Below are 27804 nucleotides of genomic sequence, written 5' to 3' on the forward strand. Positions count from 1 at the left end.
AGAAAAAGGAAATTTAATTTCGAATTTTCTCAAACCGTAAAAAGTGGCATAAGTGCGTTCGACGAGTCGGTGATGTTCAGAAATAAATGCGCACCGAAACGTCGTGTCATTTCCTGGCACGTGTCTTTCTTTACCTGAAATCAGTGAAAACAATCAGCAGCATAGCGCTTGGCATTTTGTTACAATGTATTGCTTCAGCTAAGTTAAAAGCTGAGCCCAAGCACTGTGATGAAATTTTCGCCAGCTAAACCAAGAACACAAAAGTTCTGATATCCCCTTCCCCCCCCCCCCTCTTCCAAATAAGGCGAGTCAATGGAAAGTCCTAGGTCTGGGCTGTTTTCTTGGTAATGGCAGTACTGTATTTGACTCCCCTAAGCTTCAGCCGAGGAAAAAAGAAAATGTATACGTAAAAGAGATAATAAAGATGTACTGAGTTAAAGAAGACACACCAAAGTGAACAAAAAAGGAACGCTAATCGTCGTAATAGAGGGACCTTAGTAACCTTGAGCACTTAATGTCTCACTGCACGCTTTTGCATCATTCAGACGCGCACAGCTTAATTTGCCCCGTCTTCTCCGTCTGAGGCGCACTAATTACCGCCGTTGCTTGTTTGCGTGCTCACTGGACCGCACGCTCGCTCCTCCTCCTCTTGGTGAAGACGTCTTTCTTCAGAGGCCTCGGACAGACAGGTGGGAGCGGAGGAGTCACGCGTTTATGGCCAGTGCGACTGAATGCGCCCCTGCGGAGAATGGAGTCAAAGAAGTGGAACAGAAAGGGGACCCCGGCCATTGTATAGCGCCGCCGGAGTCAGTGCGCGCGCGGCGATTGCGCGCGGCACGCAAGAGAGGTGCCCCAGGGGCGATTCGCACGCGCACCCTCGCCTGTTGCGTATATATTCGCCGGCTTCTGACACGTCCGAGAAACATCTTTCTTTTCCGAAAGAGCCGATCCATAAAAGCGGACCCCCTCCTCTCCTAATCCGCATCTTCGAGCGTGCGATTATGAAAACTTCATCGCGTTGTGTGGTCCCGAGCGACGCGCGGGAAAAAAAGACAGAACCGAAAGCGCAAAAAAGCTCGCTTGGGAAAGGGCGCAACAAGGAAGCAGACACAAAATGGTCGTCCTCTCTCGCGTCGCCAGGAGACCATCGACCAATCGCGTGGCTTTAATGGCGTCACGTGGGGCCGACAGTGGCGCTCCTCCGGACAACAGCGGCGCCGCTCGGCACTCGCGTTGAGCGTGTGTGGTTTTGTAATGGAGATGGCTGTCGGTTGAAATTCCCGGGGTCGAGGAGCTAGCGGCTTCTCGGCCGCCCTTGTGTTTTTCAGTAACATCTTTTCCGGATACGTGGTTACGGCTCGGTGGGAGAACAGTATTGCCCGTCCGTGTGACTGTGTGCTTGGCAAGCGTGGGGTTCGGGGCCCGTGTTTTTGTGTGCGCGTGTGTGTGCGGCCTCGGGTTTTTTTCTCTTCGCGTTCGGTTAGCCGCGAGCTCGTTACCCGTGTGAACATCGTTTATGTGTTCGATGCGAGACCTGAGAAACTCTGGCGCCAGCGCGCAACAATGTCGAATACCGACGAGAGACGTCGGACATTTTTGAGTTGGGCGAGATGAGCCCCAGGTCAACATCGTCGTACTGCAGGAGACACGATCTTGGTCTTCTGACGCGCACAAGTTGGACGGATGCTCGCACCGCGGTTCGCCAGATTGAGAAGGTAAGCTCCGCAACATCACTTAGATACAAGGAACCTAACTGCTTGCCACAAAACACTTCCTTAGGAGTCCGCGAAAGCAGTCGGGCGAGCGCCTTAGCAGCCGCGTAGCTTGCCTCCTCACGAGCGGTCAAGCGCGCACCGTTACGACTTTGATGTCTCAATTGGCTGTCTGTCCGGTCCGCGCTTGTTCCGTACAGCTCTATCCTTCGCGGCGAAATTGCTTTGACGCTGCGATTGCTTGCGGGATCCGTGCTCGTGTCACGTTTTGACGGTGTTTCTGATGCGGTTCCGCAGTTTTTCACTGATGTTCTCGTCACGTCGAGCAAGGAGATGTCGCTGAAGACTTTGCTCTATCTTTAAATGATCAAAACTTCGTGTGTGGTCGATCTGTGTTGCCACGAAAAACGGCGAGGAAGATACAACTCGCGAAACTTTCAGCGAGTCGTACGTTTCGAGCCGGATGCATTTCCGAAACCGTAACTTGAAGCCGCGCTTATCAGTACGCGCGTCGGCCAGAGTAGCGTAGTAAGTAGTGTGCGGAGTAGAGTAGTCACAACGTCGGCGCTTCCGCAATGAGCAAACTGCGGCATATATTTCGTTGCTCGCTACGTGGGGGGCAGGTTTCTCTGACCTCGTTTCTTTTTTTCTTCTCTACGCGGAGCCGGCGGAGCTGTCACGTCGCTTGATGTCTTTATTTCTCCCTATGCGAAATAGCCTTCGCGCAGACCTCCGGAAGCAGATACGCGGTTTGGACGGAAGCAGGTGTAGTTTCTCTCGCTCTGCTGTCTTACAGACCTTACATTTTGCTACGTTTTACGTGCACACAAATATATAACTACACCTTGTGAGAAGTGTAGATGCCGAAAACGCCCGCCTCGTCTTGTAGAGATCGAAACAGGGCTACGTTGTTGTTTTGCCAGGTAGGCAGTTCATTCGGCAGAAAACGGCAGTCTCCGCATGGCTTCTACGGCCGCAGAAAATCGAGCAGCTCGCGGATGAACACATCTCGCGAGCTGACAGCGACCGCTCCTCCTTTGGGAAGCCCCCTTTCCCTCCACCCCCCCCCCCAACACCACCACCCCTGTGGGGGTCAGGCGTCCCCAATTTTATTTATGGGGGAAGGCGCACGGAGGGGCCCCCAAGATGGATTCCTCAGCGCGGGTGGTCCCCGCACCCCCCTCTTCTTCGTAGAAGCCGTCCCCCCCTGCCCCCCCCACCCACTCCCGGCGGGAAGCAAGCTGCCTCTTCGGTACTGCCCCGCGTGAACTGAACCGCGCGGCTTCTTCGGTGACGTCTCTGTTGAACGCGCTTGAAGAAAAAAAAAAGAAGAAAAACGGAGCTTTTTTTTTCTTTACGAGCCAGGACTGGTCAATTGTGGATCGCGGCAAGTTAAGTCTTCTAGTTCATGGGTGTAAATGAACACGTTTTCGCATTGTGCGCCGTGTTGTGCGCTGACAGTGCGACCAATATCGAACAAAAGTAAAGGGAACAACAAGCAGTGATCGAGGGGTGCAATCGACTTGCAAGATACTTCGCAGAAATTCAACTGGGAGCTTCTGCCGTTCGATTGCGTACCGCCCGCAAAGACCGCACGGCTTTACGTTTCCATCATGAAATCTAAAGCTTGCCGTCCAGTGTAGGGCAGCTGCGCGCCGACTTGTGAAGCGCTTCTTTTTTTTTTATTTGAAGTGTGTGTGTGTGTGTGTGTCTGTGTGCGCAAGAGATGATTGTTTGCGCGTAGGTGTCTCTTGGTAGGAAGGTTTCGTAAGACCGCGTGTGTGGTCGCTTCCCTCTCCTTCGGTAGTACACACTACTATGCGGGAAGCCGGTCGGTTGGTGGCCAGTGTTGCTGGCACGCGCATTCGCGGAAGCTGTGTGGCCGCTCGGCCGCTCGCCTTAGTGAACCGAACTGTACAGTACGATCCCGTCGCGCGGCCCGATGCGAGGGCATGGTCACTCGCATTTTCTTGCTCACGAATGTACTGCGCTGTCGTCTGGGTAGTGGCTGCAGTGCGGAAGTTGCTGCCCGCACAGTTGATCATAAGGTTCGTTACCTCAGCCCAGAAAAAAATGTCTTGCTCTCGGCACTCTACCATTAAGCGGCACCACAAACACAGCCTTGCCAATCACTCTTATGTATAGTGGGCAACTGCCGTGGTTCTTTTAGCGTTTTTTTTTTTTAATCTACCAGCCACGTGCTGCTTACAAAGCACTGCGTGCATTTCATATGTCTGTTGCCGAGGATTGTGCGCTTGCACTGAGTGTCAGTCAAACGAATACCCGTTCTTGTTCATTTGTCGTAGACGATTCACAAAAACGACGAATCATATTAAAGTGGTAGATTGCCCTCCAGAATAACCATGTTGCAGTAACAACCAACAACAAAACAAAGATTGTATTTTCCAATTTCGCGCCCGAACTGGATAGTTGACGTCAACTTGATGTCACTGGTATTGAGGATGATGCTTTTTGTAAGCGTTAAGGTTCGTTTTCGTACGTTAACAAATGCTACATGCATCAACCTTTGTTTTCCCCCTCAAAAAATCTTTTAAAATATTTGGAGTTACTGTGGTTACTAAAGACCAACGTACTCGATTCCGAAATGGACTACCTCGCTCAAATTCTTTTACAACTCATTTCTTGATATTCAGCCTGCAAAAGCGTGACCTTCGAGAGCAGTGTCGGTTATTCATGTGGAGCCGTTGCTAGTGCGTGCATTTGGACAGGTTGCTCGAAGGTAGGGTTAATTAACTAGGAAGAAATACCTAAATGGCTTAAGTTCTGTTTGCAAATACAGTCTTACTTTACGAAGTAGCTTCCGGTGCTTGCAGTAAGACAAAGCATGGCCTCCGAGATCGGTGTTGATTATTCACCGTTTCCAAAGTCTTGTGATGAGGGCATCTGAGTCGAAAAAAAAATCGTGTTATTCCTTTCATAAATCACGTAAGCAACACTGTCATAATCTTATGTCAAGCGATCGAGGATATAAAATTCGATCTTGCTGTGAAAATTCTGCAAACTCAGAGCAATATAAGTGCACGTTTTCAAATGAAATGTTTTGAGTAGAAATATGCGGGGCACTAATACACAATTGCACCGCGAAGTGTTTTCACAACACTCCTAGCTGCTCTCTCTTAATGACATCACCATCCATTACATCTAATAAAACAAGATGTATATGGGATGCCCATTTATGCCATCAAGACATTTGAAAAGTGCAACCCATGGTAGCAAGGTCGAGGGGTTTGGTTTGCCACCTGTGCTGTAGCTGTCATTGTTGATTGTTATTCCCAGTGTTTACACTGTTTGTTCAGGCACTGATTCATAAACACAACACAGAAATAAAATCATATCGATACTGTTAAATCAAAACACGACTATAGTGTTATTTGAGTCGTCACAAACCGGCATATGCTTGAATTTGTTCTCCTATATTTTGAAAGTGTCCCAGATGCTTTACGCAGAATCATCACCTCAAACATTTGAGGTGATGATTGAGTATACCTAGTGAATGCTGTGGATGAAATACTTAGAGCTTGTGCCTTGGGACTCTTTCTCTTTTGACCACCTTTTAGCAGCGTATACTTCATTCCATGAGCTTGATCATTGGCTGAACTGCCAAAGGCGACAAAACTTTTGGTTGGTTAGAATTCTTGCAACTGTTTCCTGATGCGACGCAGTGGTTGAGCACAGTGGACTCAGAGAAACTGCCTCTCAACACTAAGGTGCCGTGCCAAGTGTTTCAATTTATGAGTGAACAATGTCACTGAAGTTGATGAGATGGCTTCTGAATAATGGATGAACACTGGCTTGCACGTGCTTCAATGTGGTAATGACACTGCTGGAACGTTTTTTGGCATCTCTGCATGAATAGCAAAAGAACCTGCATGCGATGTACTGATAACATTAATGTGACATCACAAACTTCACGTCCCATCATGTTGGTGCTCTAGCATGGCGGTGTCAATAGTGTCAGTGCAAGCCATATCTGTAAATTCAACTGCATGTTATAAGAAGTGATTCACGTGGAACCACATCTGCCACTTCCAGGGCCGCGCCAGTGGTGGCCGCTGGTCACTGCTCCTGCGCGGCCAACTTCAGGGACAGCTTGTGCAGCTGGGCCGGTTCATCGACCGCAATGCGGGCAAGGTGCTCTTTGTCGGACTTCTGGTGCTCGCCACGTTCTGTGTGGGCCTCAAGTCAGCCCACCTGGAGACGGACGTTCACAACTTGTGGGTGCAACGCGGTGGACGACTCGAGCGTGAGCAGGCGTACGTGCGGTCGACGCTGGGCGAGGGCGCGGGCACCAGTAGCCAGCTAATGATTCAGACAGCGCCCCCGGGTGGGGATCTCCTGAGGAGGCCCGAGGCGCTGCTGTCCCACCTCGATGCCCTCTCCCGGGCCACCCAAGTCACCGTGGACATGTACGAGCTCACCTGGCGGCTTAAGGACCTGTGCTACGCTCCCAGCTTCCCCACATTTGACGAGAGCTACGTGGACGACATGCTTGAGAAGCTGTTGCCCTGCATCATCGTCACACCCCTCGACTGCTTCTGGGAAGGGTCCAAGCTCCTTGGGCCCGAGATTCCGGCTCACATCCCGTGAGTCCCTCTCCTTTTTGAAAGAATTTTGTGCCTAACCATGAGGCGATATCATAAGGAAAATGTTAAGGGGGCTTTCAAAAGAACAACACCTGGAGCACGTACTTATAGTTTTGCTGATAGAGGGACACAGCTAGACCATCAAGCTTAATTAGCTGTTAGTCATATTACTGAAAATACTATTCTTTTCCTTCACCACTGCATTTTTCCTTCTTTGCAACTTGGTTACGTCAGCCCGCGTACATTGTCCTGTCTTAAGTATTACAGAAGAGTTGATGAAACTGCCAGAAAGTGCAGTGACACTGACCTTGCTTCACTTTAGCTTTCCTTAGCTAATTTCCTTGACTTTATGGTAATCTCCTGTAGTGTAATGCGCAGCCCTTGCAATTTTCATCGTGCCAATGTGATCCACACAATGCACTTTGTCTTCCTGTATGCCTGGCAGCAAACCTGAATACAAATAGTGTATTGGTATTGCTACTAAATTGAACTCTGATAGTGCCTGATTTATATGACAGTGTACTCTGCCAGGGGCATTATCCTTAATTTCACAATCAATATCTGAGGTACTGTCAATTTCTCAACATTTGATGTGACCAGCACCGAATTTGTTGGTCTCTATAAGCAACTGTGTTCCTGGCACGATACACAGCTGGCACACTGCCACTAGATGCTGGGTGCATCTTGTGCTGATTGCACGAAATCTTGCAAAAAGTGAAAGTATCCCTAGAAGCGATTCTGTGAGAGTGCAACACCAGGGTTATTCATTTCTTTCACATTGCCAAACGAGTTTCATAATGGCAAAAAATAATGATTGGCTGGCTTTGATTAAGGAGCTTTAGCTGGATTCATGTAAAATGTGTGCAGTTTCTTAGTGAAGTACTAAAATCAAGTTGCTTTCTGCTTAAATGTGTGTTTTTGAATAGGCTCTTTCCTCCTGGTCCAGGATCTTAGGTTTTGGTGTACAATGGACGGACCTCAACCCGCAGCGTTTAGTCGGCGAGATCCAGAAAGTGGCGACTTTTGGTGGCTCCTTCCCGTTCGACACCATTCAAGATTTCATGCGGAGGGTAAGTAGAATTTCACATGTCATCTGCAGGAAAGGAATGCCTGATATAGTTTGAAGAGGCTCTATGTGCCTTTTTGACTAAGCCAGACTGGCAAGACTGTCAGTTTCACTGGAGGCTATGTGGCACAGCAGTCTAGAAGTCTGGAGCAAGACATTTCCATCTAGGCATCTAAGATCAGTGTGGCTCTCATTACCAAAAACTTACTGGGTTGTGTCATTAGCTCTATTAGAGGGCAACGCCCTTTTTCTTGACTGACATACAGTCAACTAGCCCTCCATAGGCACTGAAGATCGGTAATGCTGCATCAACCTGTCGCGGGTACTTATAGTAGCATTGTTGCTACCTATTTTTCTTCCTTCGTGGTGTAAGTGGCCACCTTACTACAGAAGTTTGATTTACCAATACCTCTTAACATAACATTCCTCTTTATTGTCTGTTAACTAATGTTTGACATATTTCATCATTGATATTGGAGATGAGTATATAGAAACTGGTGCAAACCAGGATTCCTAATCTTGAGTTCCAACTGGCTTAATCGCTCCAACATTACACCTGCATTAAGTGTAATTTTTAAAAATATTTGGTATAGCTTACTTAATTTATCAGAGCTGATTATCACAGTTCCTGATGTTTACCATTGTTACGAATTCACACAGGTTAGCATCAGTTTCACTTACAAATCTTGCTTTCAATACTTGCTGTGCCACCCGGTATAAGGGTGAGAAGGGTTGCCAGGGGTAATCACATTGTCTGACAGTGCGTATGCTGTCATTGCTGAACTGTGGTTGCAATTACAAGAGGCATCAAAGCAGCCATTCGTCCTAGTTTTCCTACACTATTATGCCAGTTTAGAGGTGAAGGGTTTTAATTTTCTCTATTTAGTGGCATTGAATGCGAGCCAAAGAATAATGCTGCGAAGGATTTATCACATTCTGTAGCTTGTGTCATTGAGCGTGCTTTATGTTTCGTTAACACACAGGCGGGCATCACGTCAGCATACCAAGAGAAGCCGTGCTTGGACCCCAGTGACCCCCGCTGCCCGGAAACCGCGCCCAACAAGCGTTCGGGACGGGCACCCGACATTGGTGCACAGCTCACGGGCGGCTGCTACGGTTTCGCGACGAAGTACATGCACTGGCCCGAAGACCTTATCGTTGGAGGTGTTCAGAAGAACCGGTCTGGCCACATAGTTCGGTGAGACACTGTTCATTGCTACATCACCTAGCCACAGTAGACATATGTCGAATTCCACTAGTACTTTATTTTGGAATAGCTACCTGATTACTCTCGGACAATTGCTCGAGTTGCCTTCGGATTCGGCAAACGTTTCAGTAAATTCAGTAAATTTAAATTACACGAAGAAAGCCATAATGTGTTTTGAGAGATCACAGCGAACGTGACAAGCAGTGCACCTTAGAACATCTTGTTGAATTCACACCTTGACAACAAGGCAAGGGCAATGCACTGTGGACTGAGGTATTGCGAAATAGCAAGAGAAACTCTCAATCTTTCTCTAAAACAACCAGTGGAATCATATAGTAGTTTCTGTAGTTTGAAGGTTTTTCTTACTGCTTCTTTCTTAAATGCCATCATGTGCAGTCACAACAAATTCATTGCCACACACCACATACCCGTAACTTAAATGTTAAATTTAAGTTATGGAATGTACCTTACGGAACGTGAAAGCATCATGGAAACATGATATTGTATGTCTGCTCCATGCTGAAGGAAGTCTGCATCTGGTACGAGACTTCACTCTTCACCACAACTGTTGATTTAAGAACAGTGCTATTTGAGAAAACTGACAAGGTTTTATGAAAGTATGTTGGAAAATAGCTGTTGCAGTGAGACCTTTTAATGGTTCATTGAATGACAATCAGCTTCCCCTTCTCAGTGCACATGGATAAGCCATGACAGCTTCTGTGTGTGTGTTCATCTCGTGTACAGGGCAGAAGCATTGCAGTCGGTTGTTCAGCTGATGGCAGAGCGCGACATGTACCACTACTGGAAAGGCCACTATCGGATGGCTCACCTCGACTGGACCATGGACAAGGCACGCTCCATCCTCGAGGCCTGGCAGCGTAAATTTGCAGAGGTAAGAGGAATGGACAGGGAGCATCATGCATGCAGTTGAAAGAAATGACAATGATTTAGGATAGGTGGGACATGGTGTGGGAATGACATGTGATAAACAAGATGAATGATGTTTGAAGATGACGCAGTTATCGGACTCGATTGGACATCGTTTAGAGCAGGTTTTTGTTGATGGACAAAATCAGAAACAAAGTCAGCGTTACTAGCGGTTGCTTTAGAGATTCAGGGAGGCGTTGCCTGTTAGGGACCCATTTCAGATTTTACATTAGTTGTGATGCAGACTTCATTTCTGATTTACTGAACTTTCTAACCGCTTTGAACAGAGTAAGGGTCCTCTGGCAGGTTCAGGGAAAGAAAATTGTCACACTGAAGAAATTCCTTGTTGGTCGTTCGATTTATACAAGCTTTGAAAGCACTGAGATAAACATTTCGGAATCCCATTGAGTTTGCTGTGTTTCACTGAGTGTAATATAGAAATCGATTTCACACCTCATCACTTCGAGACATGACGGGTCCCAACAACATCACGCGTGATTTTTCAATGTGTCACTTGAAACGAGTTAACTGTGTGATTTCATTAGAGATTTTTAGTTAATAACTTCATTTCTTGCCACTGGAAATACTGTGGAGGTTTCATCGCACTTGTACCTACACAAGGGAAAAAGCTGAACATTTCTGCAGTGCAGCCACACAACCTCAAACTCAAATTAACACTGTGCATTGTCAGTGCACGTTGAGGAACCCCAGTGTCAGTGCACATTCAAATTTCCGCGGCCCTCCACTACTGCGTGCCTCGTAATCGTAGGGTGGTTTTGGTGCATATAATGCAAGAAATTATTAAGCTCAAATTAGCAACCTGGAGTAACATACATATAAAAAGACCATGATATTGTATTGTTAATAACTATACCTGCACTTGCAAAGTGTATGCTGAAATGTAAATTTTTCATGCAACACTTTCATGCAACACTTTCGTGCAACACAGCACCCGCATGTCAACTGAGCAGGAATGCAAGTACACCCGTGTGCTCAGATTCACTTGCACTTTTCAAGAACCCCAGGTGGTCAGAATTAACCCAGGGTTCCCCACTACGATGTGCCTCATTATCATGTCCTGGCTTTCAAACCCCCAAAATCTAATTTACATTAATTAATTGTTATCTTCATTCCTGAAACATGCGAGTCACTAATTTTTACCTCGTTGTCTTCTTTGGTATGCGACTAACGATGGTTTTTCCTTCTCTTTTGGCATGCCTACAGGATCGGAGGGAACCTTGCATGCATGTCAGGTACTGGACTTAGATGACCTTTTGTCTGTTTCACTGTCTAATCTAATGCATGCTTGGCCTCGCTTGGAGCTGAATTACTGCTACTTTTCAACCGTATCACTCACTGAAAACGTGTAGTAGCTGTTCTGCGCACTAACCACAGCTGCTGTTTCTTCACACTCGTAATCTGCATTTAAAAATATCACGTTTCTTGCAAATACAAAACGGAAGTGCGGGCTTTTGTGCAAGAATCTTTCCTGTGTTGACGGCTTCACTGCAGAGTTATACTGTATGCTGTGAAGCCAAACTATGCTTTTACAGCTATAAGTTAATGAAGCTATGACTACTATGACTATGCACAAAACTAGTTCATTACGTCAGCTTTTGTTCTTTTTACTAATTGGGAAAATTCGTTTGTATAAAACTGTAGGGTTTCTCTGTGAGCCTATATGTGTAGGCTGGGAGCATGCTTTCTTTTTTTTTCTTTATTTATGTAAGAATGTGGTACTACGCACCTGTAAGCACTGCATTTGGAAATACAGCGCTTACGGGAAAAAATATCCACAACTCCCGCTGGTCAGTGTTTTTAAACATTTAAGGTTAGTAGTTTTGTGCATGTCGCAGAATTCACTATTAAACGCACGTGCACGCAAATTGGTCTCTGTCATATTAATTTTACACCGATGCCTGTCCTCGTCACCTATTGCGCACCCACTTGACAGAATTGCACTAAGATGGCACCAAAGATTAAAGTAAAGAAAAACAATGGAAGGTTGTGCCAAACCCATCAAAAAGGACGTAGTTCTGTTGTACATGAAATGAGACCTGAGGGGGTGTAATTGAATGTAATACTAATATAACATGTCGAATGCTTGAAAGGGTTAGGGGGTCTTAAAGTGCTTGTGCTTTGCTTCTGCATGCTTCTTGAAACTGTAATTAAACCTTTCACTACTGTTCTTATTTCCTTAAATAGGGAATTCCCTCGTGAACTAAAATAATTTTCATTTGCTTACAAAAAGAAAAAAAAAAATAATTGCAAGTATGTATTGCCCGACTTCCAAATCAATGTGCCTTTTGCAGTAGATGTGGTGCCACTAAGGTGCAAAAACAGCCCGATGTTCTGTGCAGACTTTTAATTTAGTTGGTCTGGGTAATTGTGTGAAACGCTAGTACAGACTGTAGCATATATGTATCCTAACCTCGATATGATGAACACAGGTATAACAAGTCATTATACGTAACGAAGTGAATGGAAAATTTACTCACTGCTCTCTCAGTGTAAAAGATCTGTGTTTATAACGAATATTGGTTATAACGAATATACTTTAGTGTGACATTATACTTCCTCATATCGTGGTTTGAAGGGACACTAAAGAGAAAAACGATTTTTTCCATATTAATAAATTACTCATTCACCATATGAATATCACCACGCTTGCCTCGAAGAAGACGCTTGGTAAGCGAGAAAATGTGTGAAAAGAAAATGCATGCGGCGACGTCACCTTGAGGCTCTCGCACCAATCGCCATGACGTCATATATTTCGATGGCACCTACTAGGGCCGTGGAAACGTGTCAACATTTGGTGCTACTGGGACATTGTCCCCTGAAGGGGTCAGAGACTTAGCATACTAAGTTTCAGAAAATTTCTTTCAGCCAGTCTGGCTGAAAATGAATAAAACACTTTTAAATCCGTGATGTCACATGCGGAGATTGCAGAGCTAAATTTAAAAATGAAATTTTGACCTAGATTTTCCTTTCTAATGAGCCTATGATGGTGAAATTAACGGCAATAGAGTTTTCAGAGTATAATTCAACAGTCTAAACTGATTCATAGCTTCAATTTAGCAGCAGAAATTCAACAGTAGCAGCAGGAATGCAACAAACTTAACTTCCATGCTACTTTCGTGCGCCTGATTGTCATGCCCTTTACAGGAAATTCTGCGAGAGGACGCGTCATTCGAGTACCGCAACACAACGCGGCGTCCGATCGGCGATCTGCACGTGTTCACTGCGACTTCACTCGCGGACGTCATGAAGGACTTTTCGCAAGTGAGCCCGGTTCGCGTGGCACTCGGCTGCCTGCTGATGGTCGTCTATGGCTGCATATCAGCTGTGGGCGGCCGCCGCTCGCGACAATCCTTGGGGCAGTGCAATCCTGGGCACTGTCGGGGTCCTCCTGGCCGTGGCTGCGGTCGGCGCTGGCCTCGGCCTGTGCGCCCTGCTTGGCTTACCATTCAACGCGGCCACCACTCAGGTGCTGCCATCGCTGGCGCTGGGTTTGGCCCTGGACACTCTATTCCTGCTTGATCAAGCTTACAGGCAGGGAGCCTAGGAGTCGGCCCCCGTACGAACGCACTGCGCAGGTAAGACTGGCATCTGCCCGAGGTGATACTCGATGTACCTGACGGGATGTCCGACTTCCTGTGGTCGTCCCTCACGTCCATGGGCATTGGCAGGATTTTGTCTTGGGAGGTGCAAACACGTGTTGAATCACGGCTGGTGGAGTGGGGGGGGGGGGGGTAAGTGGCCCTTTTACACCCTCCTGCCGACGCCCATGCTCACATCTGCCAGACAGGCTCTGGGAGTAATAACGCATTGTCTGTATACAATAGAATCTTTATAAATGGAAGTCCCTTAAACGGAACAGCAGCCTTATGGTTGTTCGTTTGCAATGCGAAAACTGCGTTGTTAAACGGAATTGCTGTTTCGTGACTACAGGTAAACAGATCGAAAAGCAGTGGCACTGCAATGTCCACACATTCTGTGATTTTCTTTCCGTGTTCATGTTCTTTTTCATTGGCTGTCGTGCTTTGTTGGTGCCGTAGTTGCACTCGCGGTTACTGTGGTTTCTCGCGTCGGAGATTGGAATGGTAAGACTAAAAAATTTGTGGAAATAGGATTTTGGCTGGCATAGGTTGAAACGTAACGTGAGAGCTCAGAGAGATGCATTCGTTTGCAGTAAACTGAAATAGTCTAATATGTAAATATTGGGGTAGCACCATGACACAGAGGCAGATACCACCGAGAAAAGAAGTGAAGGTGAGGTAACACACATACAGCACAAGTATAGAGAGATACTTATGAATAGTTTGTCGGAAGCATGCTTTTTTAGAAAGAGCAGCAACACATGCTAGTACAAGTAACATGGTCAGTTTATTATCTGCACCAAACTGTTACCAAAAGTGAGGATTTGGGGGGAGAGAGTACTTATCACAAGCGAAGACACCGCCTGCGAGAGGTGTCTGGATGTGATGTTATGCTATCGAGGCTTTGCTCAGGCTCTACCACTTTTAGCGTATGGTGATACACAGACAAAAACGACCTGGCTGTTTGAGCGTACAGAAGTGTTCATTCAAACTTTGTGCTTCCCAGGTGCTGAAGTGCGTCGGGCCCAGCGTGCTGTTGGCATGGGCTGGTACGGCTGGCGCATTTTGCGCAGCTGCACTGATCCCCGTGCCGGCACTCCGGGCTTTCGTGCTCCAGGCTGCCGTGCTGCACACCTTTGGCACAGCCACCATGCTCCTCTTGTTTCCGGCTGCAGTCAGCGTGGACCTCAGGCGAAGCCGGCACAGCTGGCAACAGTGCTGCTCAGCCGAACATGCGACAGTTGTAGTGGCTGCTGAAGGGTGCGTGAATTTCGCTTCCTCAGATGAGTGTAGCCTGTTCGTGCTGGGATGATGTGTATTTTTGTGTCACATTTCATTTATTTCAGTATGCAATAGCATTACATTTTGTTTGTACACAGCAGCCTTATAGTTGTTTTATACTGTACTCCAGGTTATATGCTGCCATGTTATGGCATCCAGGCATTTTTCTTTTTTATTATGTTCGTAAGCAATGTGCTTGAAAAGTGATTTTTGAACATTGTCATCTGCTGTATTTTTCCTTTTGAGATTTTTTTGTATTTATTTTCATTTTCATTCCAATTGTAATGTCAAGCTATGAATTTATTTGTCCTTTTAGACTTGCTCACCTCCTTTACTCCAAATTTTGCTTCTTGGTGTCAATTTTTCACAAACCTTGGAACACTAGAGCAGTCTTTAATCGATTACCAGTGTACAAGAGAGCGTTTGCTACGGTCTAGTGCACGGGTAATTGTATGTGCGATAGAAGAGGTTGCTATTTCATGCGTTGAAGCTGTTGCAACAGTTGTGACACTGTGAGGTTCTTGTTTTTAGACAGCAAGTTCTGTCCACTTGTGTCACTAGTGGCTGAGCACACCTCAGCTGCATGTGATGAATAAAATAACAAGACACAAAATTTGTCTTCAGAAGTAATGAAGACAAAGGGGGCATCTGCGTAACTATTTTTGTTTTTTAATTTGTGCAGGGACTCGCAAGCTCGATCCACTGCCAGGCCAGCAACAGTAGTAGCAGTTGGACCCATGGAAACGTGGGTGGGCACAGGTTGGTAAATCTTTGTCATCGCGATGCTGCAGCTGCTCACGTATGGTTTGCCAGGGTCAGCAGCCGTTTTTTGGCAACAAGCTGAGAAACAGGCTGCTAGTGTATCTTAAACCCTTTGAGGCGCGCTGTACACAATTTTTGTACACAACTTGTTTTTGCTAGTTGTGTCGAATAGGGGCTCAGAAAGAGCAAGATACATTGAGCTTTGGATGAAATAAACCTCCTGCTTAATAAATGTGTCTTCATTTAACTTCTTGCAGTGTACTGATGCATATGATCACATTGCTGAAGGCGCTAGAATGTTCGACGTGCCGCTTTCTGTGAGCCACATCTAGAGTGTAATTTTTCTTTGCTCAAAATGAATGTAATTGAAAATCAAATTGAACAATATTTCTAGCCTAAGATATCCTTTTATTTATACAAAAACAAAAGAAAATGAATGACTTCAGGATAAATAATATTCAATTACAATTTGATGAAGATTAATTATTATAAAACACATAAGTCAATGTATCGTGAGATTATTTTTGTTGCAATGGAATGTATTGAGTGCCTTCAAATAATGTGTAAATTTGTCGCATTTGTAGGCAGTTCATAGGTGGCGCCTGAAAGGGTTAAATGTGGCTTGTTGCCAATGCTCAGCCAACTGAAATAGCACATCTGTTGCGGCAGTTTTGTTTCACTTCTTTTGCAAAAGGTTGTGCCCCCCGCTTGTTTCAAAGCGAGCAGCGTTGATGATGGAAGCTGTCTCGTACAGATGCTGCTCGGGTGGTCGACATGAAGCAGGACGAGAGGCAGTGCTGGTGGTCCCTGGACTACTTCGCCAGCCACTACTATGCACCTCTGTTGCAGCAGGCACCGGTGAAAGTGAGTGGATTACTTCCGTTTAGGCTTTTGCGAATATTCGAGCACTTCGAATATTCGAACTCGCTTCGATTCGAATTTCGAAGTATTCGAAATGAACGAATAGATGTATATTAGTCCGCATAGTAACTTTCCTGTAAAGGCTGGTTTCACTGCAGTGGAGGAGTGCTATGCCAGTGAATGCACCTTTCCAGGGAAAATGCACACTGCCGCGAAGCCCCCTTTCAAGGTTAAATGAACATATATTACCCTCACATCGATTCATAATTTTTTAAGTTTAAAAGCTTCTTATACCGGCTTATATGCTCCAAGTATAGCAAAATTTAGAACGTAACATATTTTACAGGTTATCGCTTGCATTCTACAGAAAGCCAAATCCTGCTACTATTCAAGGTTGCTTCCACTTCCTTTGAACCAAAAAGAATGACATTCCCACATGCCTTGTTACAATTTAAAAAAAAACAAACATTGTGCAAGTTGGTTGGGTCCTGACAAATATGGTCATTTTTCTTTATAATATGTGGATATATACTATTCGAATTCGATTCGAAATTATTCGACCAAAAATCACTATTCGCTTCGAATTTGCTTTGAACCTAAAATTTACTATTTGCACAAGCCTACTACCGTTGAAATGCGCACTTGCATTGCCTGTGCTTTTGTGTGTCGATTCAGACCTATTAAAAAAGTAGACCTATGAGAGTACTGTGGCAGCATTTGTGGAACCCCATTATGACGAAGTTGCGGTGAACTAGAAGAAAAGCTGGAGAACCTTCGTTATACGTACCTCTAGATGTTTGTGTACATGCTGACATTGTCGAGGGAAAAGTAGCAATCAGATGAGTTTGGAAGCAGCGCTGTCGTGATGCCTCCGCCATGAGTGCTTTAGAATAGAATATTTGCACCCCTTGCAGAAATGTGTACCCTTTCGGTTCTTATCATTACTTACGTGATGAATTGGTAAGGTGGGCTGTTTGTTTACTTGAACTTAGAGCCATGTTGATGCTGCGAAATCGAAGCAGACAGACATGCAAAGAAAGCAACAAAATACATAGGTAAGGACGAGCATGGGTGATGTAGTAAGCCTTTTGTCACCGCATGCAAGACTGGCGTTGCTTGAGATACCAATAAGGTCACATGCACAAAACGGGTTCTTTAGTGGAGAAATATAATGTGAAGGGACCTTCGCATCTATGGATGGCTTGCATTGATGTCATCCTAGGCACTACTGGCGGCGAGATCGAGCAGAGTCGGCACCTAGCAGCAAGCGGACAAAACCCCGCAGTGTGGATGGCTCCTTGCATCGTCTGCTAGCCACACTGTGTTTGCATGTGTGCGTACGTCATGCACGTCCTCAGATTACAGCTTATTCCGTTGCGCTAGCATAGTATCAAATGCTTGTACATATGCTTACACGATATACATAAGCATTTCGCCTTACGAGGCTTGTATGCACTCTAATAAGTGAGTGCATGCCCGTGTCGGTATGGCGCGAGGTCTAACCATCGTACCGTCCATTCGCCAATATCATTTCAATGTGGGTACCGCTTTGTCATTCAAGCACGTCACATGGTTCATTCGGCGTCGTCCTAAATGAAAAAAAAAGTACTAAATGTCGAGGTGTGAATGCAGAATTTTAGTGACACCATCTCGTGATGTGTTGGCAATTTAGAAATCCTTGTGATACCGCAAAGCATGAACTAGCATCTGCAGAGGATGGTTAGCGGTAAAAAAGACCTGAAGCCACGCATTTCTACAGCAATACGCATAGTCATGCAACCAGAAAAGCAGAGTGCACAAAGTTCTACTTCATCTAATTACGCAGAAATACAGGTTCTCTTTCTTTGTAGCCACTAGAGCAAGAAGTAAATACTTCAATGGCTCAGTCGTGCAACACAGTTTATATTGTGGTATAGGCAAAACACGATTTAAACACGTGCAAATAAAGCATGAAAAAACATGGAGCACAGGGCAAAACACGAATGTGACTGAAGGCCAGTACCCCATTGATTGGCAGATTGCACTTCTCTCACAATTAATAGGTACGTTAGGACGGTTGCGTGCATTGATGTGGCAATGGAGGGCACATACATCACCATTAGGCTGCAGTCAACGCGCTTTACTCACCAACAATTGACTCAAACCGCATACAGCGAAGTGCCACTGTGTACATTTGTATACACGCCACCGCCCGCCTATCCACGCAAATGCGGCGATGGTGCTGCCACCTATAGCCCAATCTCGCGGCGAATAGTTGTGGTCAGGCGTGGTGGTTCTGCTGTAAGCTATCGCATGCACGCCAGTGGTGTTCCGATTGTGTCTTGGTGACATTGAAGTCTTTTATTTTGCTAATGGCACTGACAAACTTACACCACATTGGAGCACCAATACGGTGGGATGCTGCATGTCTGATGTCATATGCAAAGCATCTGTCAAATGCCAGTGGTATCTCCCCAATGTGAAAAATTCGGGTATCTGTCCTTGAAGGGGTACTTATTGACACCAATTTTCGAAGCTAAGTTTTCTCTTCCATACAAATCTCTCATTACAGAGACAACTGAGCAAGTGTCAAGTAGAGCTGTGCGAATAGCAAAATTTTGGGTGCGAAGCGAATTCGAATAATAAAGATTGAGTGCGAATCGAATCGAATAATTTCGAATAATTTTCGAATATTTCTCAAACATTTTTCGAATAATTCGAAGTGAAATTACAGAAAAAGTATGTTCTTGTGAGATAGCAACATGAAAGTGTTTCTTTTCGCTAGGTTGATGAAGCGCTGATGGGGTCATATTTCATAGTTGTCTTTCTTATCAAGAATGAGGCAATGTAGAGGCCGAATTGTATTTATGTACATGATTTGGTGCAACCAAAGTGTTGCCGACAACACTTTACACGTGATGGGCAGAGATGCCATTTCCTCAGCCTCTCCTCCTCTTTCAAGTTCTGTGGAAGCCCAACTGATGTGGCAGACAAGGGTGTGCTCCCTTCAAGTCCGGAGTTCCAAATCTGCCTCGTAGACGTCGATATATAAGTACATCTGAAATTTTGGATGCTAAAAAGCTTTGGCGTCCGATTTTTCAGACTTCCTGCCCAAATTTCAGATCCAAAACAGCATTCATTGAGCCCCCAACTCTGCCAAATCTTTCATCTCCATATTGGAGCCAGCGTTTTCTTGAGTTAATACATTTGCGACCGTTGCGGAGTTTGAAAGGCAGCTTTGCCGCAATACGGGGGTGTGATGAGGTGAAGCATATTGAAAATCTAGGGACCACTTCCAAACGGACGTTGACTGTCCCTTGGCTAAGTTCGACCGTAACGGACCTTGAAAGGCAGCTTTGCCGCAATACGAGAGTGTAATGAGGTGAAGCATATTGAAAATCTGAGGGGGTCACTTTCAACTGGACATTGACTGCATTTGTCTTTGGGAAGTTCGAATAGTTCGAATAGTAAAATTTCAGTGCGAATCGAATCGAATAGCAAACACTATTCGAAAAATATTCGAAATTTCGAATATTCACACACCCCTAGTGTGAAGCTCAGTAAATGCTGATAAAACATTTTATTTTGACATTTAAGTTAATTTTCTCGTGGCACACCTGCTGACATTGACACTGTTATGACATCACGCTACAGTATCAAATTTGGTGACTTCATGCACCAGTATGGCTAGCTGTGATGCCGTCAGGTATCAAAACATTCAAATGGCCACTTGTGCATCACCAAGTGGAGCCACACAGTAGAACAGCTGTGGCGGCATCACGATATCTTGCCGGAGCATGGAAAGAGAAGATCATACCGTGTCGTGACGTCAGGTTACGGTAGGAATTGAAACTAGCTGTTAAAAACATATTGTAATTAATTTTTCAGGGTGCACTCATGCTTACCAGTACATTTTCTGTGCTCTTGAGGGATTGGCCTTTCATTTGACGCAAGAAAAAAAAAAAGAGCTGAAAATTTTCGTGTCAGTACCCCTTTAAAGTCCTGTCAGGATTTGTCTAGAGTATGCGCAGCGCACATTGTCTGAGTGTTTACATCTGTGACTCCAGGTTCTGACTATGTTGGGCCTGGTGGCACTCCTGGCGGCATCCGGTTGGGGCACCCTGCGTGCGGATGAAGGCTTGGACTTGGCTGAGGTGGTGCCTGGTGGCAGCCGCGAGCAGGCTTTCCTGAAGGCGCAGAGTCACTACTTTGGGTTCTTCCACATCTTCGCCATAACACGGGGAAACTTCGAGTATCCGACCAAGCAGAGGCTCCTGCTGGAGTTTCATGAGGCGTTCACTTCAATCGAGCACATCATCAAGAACGACGACGGGGGCCTACCCGACTTCTGGCTCACACTCTTCAGGGACTGGCTACGAGGTCAGTTCTGGTTCGGCAAGGTCACCTCGAATTGGGTGTTAGTGGGCTCGATCACTGTCAATGCAATATTATAAGGAAAAGCCCTTTATACATATTAAATGAAATCGTAAATTTTTATCTGTTAAGTCACAAGTGGAGGAGCTGCAGAAAAAATCAATCCCAGACAGCTGGGTAAAATCACAGCCCCCTTTTTTTCCTTTCAGCAGTAGGTACACCGCATATTGCATATGGCACTGTCTTTCAATAACTTTTGTAGAGCGAATAAGCTGAAAATAAAGTCTAGATGCGTGCAGATTTCATAGAAAAATGCGATGAAGACAAAGAGAATGTATACTTCGTTTCGTACATCAGGTGCAACGCTGTGGAAGCTATGCAAGAAGTTCGGTCAGCAAAATGTATAAGTCTGCGCGTCTCGCGTTTCGTCATTGTAATCGTGGCCGCCATGATTGGCGCCGGCTGTGCACTACCGGAACTAATTGCGGAGGCCACCATACGAAAACAAAGAGACACTAAGCAATGCAGAACAATGTGTTGACAACTGTATACATAAAGGGACTTGTTTATTTCTAAGGCACAACGCACCTTCATTTACTATTCAGTCCACAGACGAAAGGAATATCACATGACGGGTGGTAAAATCATTGCACTTTTACTTAATGCGAGCACATCTAGTCTAAGAAGTCTCGCTAGCTTTCATAGCGTTGTACCTGATGTATGAAACGGAGTACAGTGCAGAGAATATCTTTGAGGATGCATCAAAGTGCTTAGGCTGTGTATCTTTGCTTTACCGCAGGCCTGCAAAAAGCGTTTGACCGCGACTGGGAGCGAGGCTGCATCACACGCGAGCAGTGGTTCCCAAACGCCTCGGACGAAGGGGTCCTCGCCTACAAGCTTCTCGTGCAAACGGGTCGGCCAGACAACCCCATCGACAAGAAACTCATCCCCAAGGGACGACTTGTCGACGATGAAGGGCTCGTCAACCCCAAGGGCTTCTACAACTACCTCTCGGCGTGGGCGTCGAACGATGCGCTTGCCTACTCGGCCTCGGAGGCCAACCTCCGCCCTGAACCGCGGCAGTGGATACACTCGAGGCAGGATGTCGAACTGCGCGTCCCCAAGTCGGCGCCGCTCGCCTACGCCCAAATGCCTTTCTACCTCCGCGGTCTGCGCAACAGCGGCGAGGTGTCGCGAGCCCTTGAGAGTGTGTGGGCGCTGTGTGCGCGCTTCGAGGCTCGGGGACTCCCCAACTTCCCTCGTGGAGCCCCCTTCGCCTTCTGGGAGCAGCACCTGCGGCTCCGGATCCACCTGATGGCGGCTCTGGCTCTGGCTTTGGCTGCCGTGTTTTCTGGTGCTCGCGCTTGCCCTCCTCAACCTCTGGGCTGCCTGCTTCCTCGTGCTCGTCCTCGCGAGCTTTGTCCTCGAACTCTTTGGTGCGATGGGCTTCCTTGGCGTGCGGCTCAGCGCCATCCCCGCCGTCCTCCTTGTGCTGGCCTGTCGGCATCGGTGTACAGTTCACAGTTCATGTGACAATCTCGTTTCTGACAGCCATCGGCAGTAGGAGCCGCCGAGTCTCACTGAGCCTCGAATGGATGTTCACGCCCGTGGTGCATGGTGCGGTGTCGACGCTGTTGGGTGTGCTCGTGCTGGCGTCATCCGAATTTGACTTTATCGTCAGGCACTTCTTCTATGTGTTGTCGGCCCTGGTGTTTCTGGGTCTTCTCAATGGACTGCTGTTTTTGCCGGTGCTGCTCTCTCTGATGGGACCGCCTGGCGAGGTGAGCATTTGCAATCTGGTGTCGACAGTTTGCGATGTGCAATTTCAGTGTGTGGTATAAATTATTGCCAGCAGTGGCTCTGAGCTCAGCAAAAAGAGATCTTTACTTTAGTTGAAATGTGCATCCCATGTGGTCAATCGTAACTGTGTTAATATCATTAGAAGATAAGCCACGGTGGCTCCATTTCGATTAGCAAAAAATGCAAAAGCACCTGTTTATAGCGAAAAATGCAAAAGCACCTGTTTACTCAAATCTACATGCATTTCGGGGAGCCCCAGATGATGAAAATTAATCCAGAGTCCAACATTCTGCATTCCTCATAATCATATGATGGTTATGGCACATAGGGCTCCAGAATTTAATTTTAATTTCTTAATTTTAAACTAAATTTCAGTGGCATGGGTTATATTGGGTAGGTGTAATCAGAAAGCGACGCCTTCCATCTCGCAATGATACCATCTTGGTGTCTTATTCTGCTGTGCTATGCAGAAGGCCTCACTTGTTCAGTTGGAAACTTTGTAAACATAGGGTGTCATTGGAGTCGATGTTTCGACAAGGGACTTGTCTTCTTCAAGGCTGCAATCAGTTCCAGCCTTGAAGAAGACAAGGCCACTTGTCGAAACGTTGGCTGCATCAACACCTTGTGTTCACAAATCTTTCATCTTTTCAAGCTTCCATCTTCCCCTGAACTTCTGCCTTTTATGGATTTTCACTTTTTAGTGTTTTACGAAGCGCTTTCTCTACGCAGTTGGTGCCTCAAAGTCGTGGGGATCGCATAGCGACGCCATCGCCAGAAGCATCCCCCGAGCCTCCGCAGCGAGCGATAAGGCCGCCGCGTACGTTTGGGCGTCCCGTCGCCGGTCCGCCGCTCGGTGGTGCAGGCGTGCGACGTCATCCGTGGGCCGACTCGCTGAGCACGATATCGGAAGAGCCGCCCTCGTACCACTCGTGCTCTTCCTCGCACGAGATTGTTCTGCACCCTGAAGTGGTCGTCGAGACCACCACGGTGACCACGAGCAACGGCACTACAGAGACCACTACGAGAGTGAGTAACATATTTTTGCATACTGTAATGCCATTGAAGCTGCCTTCAAAGAGGTTCCTAGATTTCATTACTTTTGCATAAGTTGCTCAGCTTTCTACTGTTAGAGTGTACAAAGACTGGTTCTCCTAATGCTAGATAGCCGGTACATATTAATATCAGTATCTATAATGAAGTAGTAGCCAGGGTACTTTTGATGTCATTTTGTAAGATCCTGATGGCACCTAGAAGTCACTTGGAATCCTACATTTGGCAGACTGAAAGCAGATTGAATTAAGAGGCATAAAAATAAAGTCAACTTGTACTGTACTACCATAACAAAACTACCTAATAATGTTGCAGCATCTTATGAGAGCAAACTGACTTCGCCGTGGTGGGGCAAAAAGCAAGAGCACCCGTCCACTTAGATATAGGTGCACACTAAAGAACCCCAGGGGGTTTCAATTAATCCAGAGTCTCGCACTTCAGTGTGTCTCACAATCACGTCGTGGTTTTGGCACATGAATCCCCAGTTTTATTCAGTTCGTTGCACAATGTAGCGTCACGAGCTAGGTTACTTACCCACCGCGGTGGTCTGGCAGTTATGGTTCTCAACTGCTGACCCGAAGGTAGCGGGATCGAATCCCGGTGCCGCGGTGACCGCATTTCGACGGAGGCAAAATGCAAGAGGCTCGTGTGCCTAGACTTGGGTGCGCGTTAGAGAACCCCAGGGGGTTGAAATTTCCGAAGCCCTCCACTACGGCATCTGTCATAATGATATCGTGGTTTTGGGACGTGAAACCCTGACAATTATATAATTATGTGTGTTATATTAACAAGGTCGTTTCTACCCGCAGAACACGGTGGACTCCGGTGACCGGTCGTCGTCGGCGCAGAGCAGCAACAGCAGCGGCAGCGGTTCGAGCAGCCGCTCGTCGACACCAAGCGAGGGCAGCAACGCTCCGACCGTGGTTCAGTCGAGCAGCGACTGCAGTGTGCAACCGGGGGGAGGGGCCACCACGAACGTCACGACCAAGGTCACTGCCAAGGTCAAAGTGGAGCTACACGCACCTGTTCATGGTGAGAGCGGCAATCTCGTTGTACCATCAAGATTCAAAATGTTTTGCCTGTTTAGGGTCCCCGGAATTCGAATTTTGCAGTTTACATTGTAGCGGGCAGATGTGAGGCAGAATTTGTTCATTTGACAGGTAGTACTACATTTCGGCAGGGAAGGTCTTACATAAAAAGCTTCTTGCAAAAATGAAGTAACTAAAAGGGATTTCTGTGTTTATATGTGCTGCTTTATGTATATCATTACAAACAACCATAACTAGTTATTTCCGGTAAAGGGCGCTCCATTATCAACTGTTGTCACAGCACTTTGTTTACTGCCTGACGGCTAGGCTTTTCTTTGAATCCAATACATGATGTGTAGAACATTCTTGATTGTTTACATACTTATTTACTTTGCTCTTGCCTGGCTGAACAAACAGCCCTCTTAATATTCACAAGGCTTCCGAGCCAGTGGCTGCATTCATTTGTTAAAAGCTCCATGTGTTAAAACGTCTACAGATTTTTCGTAGCTTGTGCATCATTCGTCGCACCTTTGTGATGCGAATAATCTTCATGGGGCTTTGAAAACCTCGTAATATATTTCTTCTCTTCCTTTCTTGCTTTTGCAGCCTCTGAACGCAGTCACAAGCACAGGCGGCGGCGAGACAGTAGCTGCTCTCGCGACTGCAAGTTTTGACGGAGAAGTCTCGTCGTTCCGCTGCTCAAGGTTGTGGCAGCCAGTATTTATTACCCCTAGGGACTGCTGTACATATAGGCACCTGTGTGTGGTGGGTGGCCCTGCATATTGACTAACTACCTCAAAGTGAAAGCGTCCCATATTCCTCACTCCCCACACAGCATCATACGGGTACAAGTCTTCTTCTCAGCTACTCTTCGATTGACGACAGATTCATTAGAAATGGCCACAGTAGCGACGCGTCTTTGCGTAAGGAGGAAAGCCCTGCAGTGCGTACCGTGTGCTTGGAGCGAGTGATCATGAAGAGAGCCATCAACTTCAACTGGACCGACGGCGATGGGAGCTGTTCATCTGCTCAAGGAACTGTTGTGCTTGCTGCCAGACTGTAGCCCACATTTTTTTTTTTAACTAGAAGGAAGAGTATTCCCTTCTATCACAGTCGAGGCACTCAGAAGCAAGTGGAAAATGCCTAACACTGCCATGTCATCGATGTCTGCTCAGTGAACATTTATGCGTGTTAAGGACTGCGAAACTGTGTCTGGACAGTCGAATTGGTGGCCTCGGTTTTGCCAGTGTTTGTCAGTGCATTAACACAAATGATTTGCCCACGTGCTTTTTTTTTACTTCTACCAAAGATGGCCCGCCTTCTTTTTTTATTAGGTGTCGATTTCGCGGGCATTTTGTCTTTGGCAGCGTCGGTTGCTACAGGAAGTGAAGCTGCTGACAATTCGGGTCTTTCTAGTTACATAGTATAGCTTACTGCAACGCTAAGCGTTATTACCTGGACAGTTTCTCTCTATTCCCCGTCCCCATACCCCCCTCTTCAAATGCCCATGGCGAATTTACTAACACCGAATATCCTCAGAAGCATCCATTGTGTGCACTGTGGACTGGCTTTCAATTGGATGCATACGAGCCTCGCAAAATTGGCGTAGAGCTTTTACGATCCTGTCCTGCACGAAACGCAAATAGCGTGACAGAGTGTCCACACGATTGCGGTGTTGTAGGTGAGAAATACTATGACGTTGTAGTAGAATTTATTTATTTTTCTGACTCTAGTGAGGGCTCTGTTGTTCAGGCCTCCCTAGCATTGTTACTCTTTGAAATTATGTGGGACCACTGACTCGTTCTCTCAATTATTTTTTAATATACCGAAGTGAGTAAAGACTGAAAACTCGAAAACACTGTGTTGTGTGCTGTTTTAGTTACTGTGACCCTCTTCCCCATGAAACAAAACCTCTATGAAACGTTTTATAGAGGTTATTAAACGTTTTATAAGGTTTTGCGTTTCATGGTTTGGTATCCAAAATTGGGAATAATTTTTTTTTCAGCGCTGTGACGTGAGCGTTCTACACTCCATTCCACACATAGCAGTCAACGCTATGGAGGCTATTCAAGAAGTTCACTCAGCAAAATGTATAACTCCGCGCATCTCATAGCCACGTTTCGTTGTTGCAAGTGCTCATGCGAGCAGAGCAAGGGCATGTACATCAACAATCGTGACACTTCAAATGAATAACGAAGTCAGCGAAACGCTAAGAGATATAGAACAACATATTCACAGCCGTATAACAGAGTTGTTTATCTTTAAACCACAGAAACTTTTAATTTATTACTCCCCATAGAACTAAAAGAAGTCACATTGTGGGTGCAAAAGAAGAATCAACTAAAGTATTTCCTGGCGCAAACACATCTACTGCAAGAAGTCTCGCCGGCCTCCACAGCATTGACTGCTGTGTATGGAACAGGTGAGTGTAGACACTGCGGTGTCTGAAAAGTACCTGTGCAGTGTGGAAGTAAATGTGACATTTGTAATTGCTAACGACGTTGCAGTGCCTTGTGTGGTGATATAGTGCAAGACTGCAGTTCGATAATGCCTGTGGGCTGCGAAGGATGGGCGTACGAGGACAATCTTGCACACGGTGCAAGCTACGGATGGCTGATATTCAGTGTATTCCGCAGATAGCTCCAGCAGCCCTCCACCAAGTGTTCGAGGGGACCCTAAAAGAAGAAAATAATTAGATCTGTATGAGTACATTACCATTCAACAATGCCAAATTCTGAGCTTTTTCTGCGAGAAGACGCTTGGTAAGCCGATTGTGCAAAAGCTCGCTGTGAAGTCTTACACCGATGTCACAGGGACACTTTTGGTCACAATCAGGGTCAATCCAGATCAGATTTCTCCAATCAGGGCCAATCCAGATCAAATTAACAAAGGTTGCTGCTAGACAGTCCAAACTCATCCTGGATTGAAATTAGTGCACATCTCAGTGAAATCATGATCTGGGTGCCAAATCGTGACTCGCAGATTGTGATCGCCTTGATCACGATTAAAAGTGACCTATGTAGCAGTGCCCGATCTGGACTTAACCTAGTCCTTAGAGGCCCAGGCAATGGAACTTTGGCGTTTGTTTTCTCTTGTAATAAGCTTGCGATGGTGAAATGGAGATGGTAATGGAGTTTTCAAAGATTAGTTTATTGCTCGAAACTGATAGTTTTTCTCACTAGGGTCCTCATAACAGTAAGCAGCACCGTGTGCGGAAACACCTTTGAGCCAGTGGCGGGTGTTTTCAGTGTGTCCTGTAGTGGTCACGGCTTTTCTGCGAAGTAAATCTCTCGAGAATTCTAAGACCAAAATTTCTACTGCACAGTTATTTTTTGGAGCACCCTGAGGCAAGCGTTTCTCCAAAAAATGTGTGGTACGCCGCCAGTTCTTGAAAAAGACAAATCTCTTGCGTAACGTGCTCAGGAACTCCCTGGAAACGATATTCAGTATTCTGCTTCAGATTTGAAACCATTCTTAGCTTATGCTGCAGCATTATTTCTTTGAGATCGCAATGGACTCTTCCAGCAGCTAAGGAGGCATGCGGCATTGGCACA

At 46.1% G+C, this 27804-nt stretch overlaps 2 protein-coding genes across 2 annotated transcripts in view; one reads left to right on the plus strand and one right to left on the minus strand.

The window, feature by feature from the left end:
- LOC119405020 (leptin receptor gene-related protein) overlaps positions 1-27804 on the minus strand; it is a 282779-nt gene that overhangs the window by 107728 nt on the left and 147247 nt on the right. The window lies entirely within an intron of this gene.
- Positions 1177-26067, plus strand: LOC119405022 (protein patched-like). The gene is given in 17 exon segments (XM_049419159.1): positions 1177-1715; positions 5766-6316; positions 7263-7386; positions 8366-8580; positions 9334-9481; positions 12682-12860; positions 12862-13093; positions 14095-14375; positions 15079-15155; positions 15913-16022; positions 20066-20378; positions 21172-21719; positions 21721-21870; positions 21872-22153; positions 22902-23198; positions 24032-24254; positions 24857-26067. Coding segments are annotated over 17 exon segments (3903 nt in total). The 5' UTR covers positions 1177-1610; the 3' UTR covers positions 24925-26067.

Source organism: Rhipicephalus sanguineus, chromosome 9, assembly GCF_013339695.2.
Source record: "Rhipicephalus sanguineus isolate Rsan-2018 chromosome 9, BIME_Rsan_1.4, whole genome shotgun sequence".
Taxonomy (NCBI): domain Eukaryota; kingdom Metazoa; phylum Arthropoda; class Arachnida; order Ixodida; family Ixodidae; genus Rhipicephalus; species Rhipicephalus sanguineus.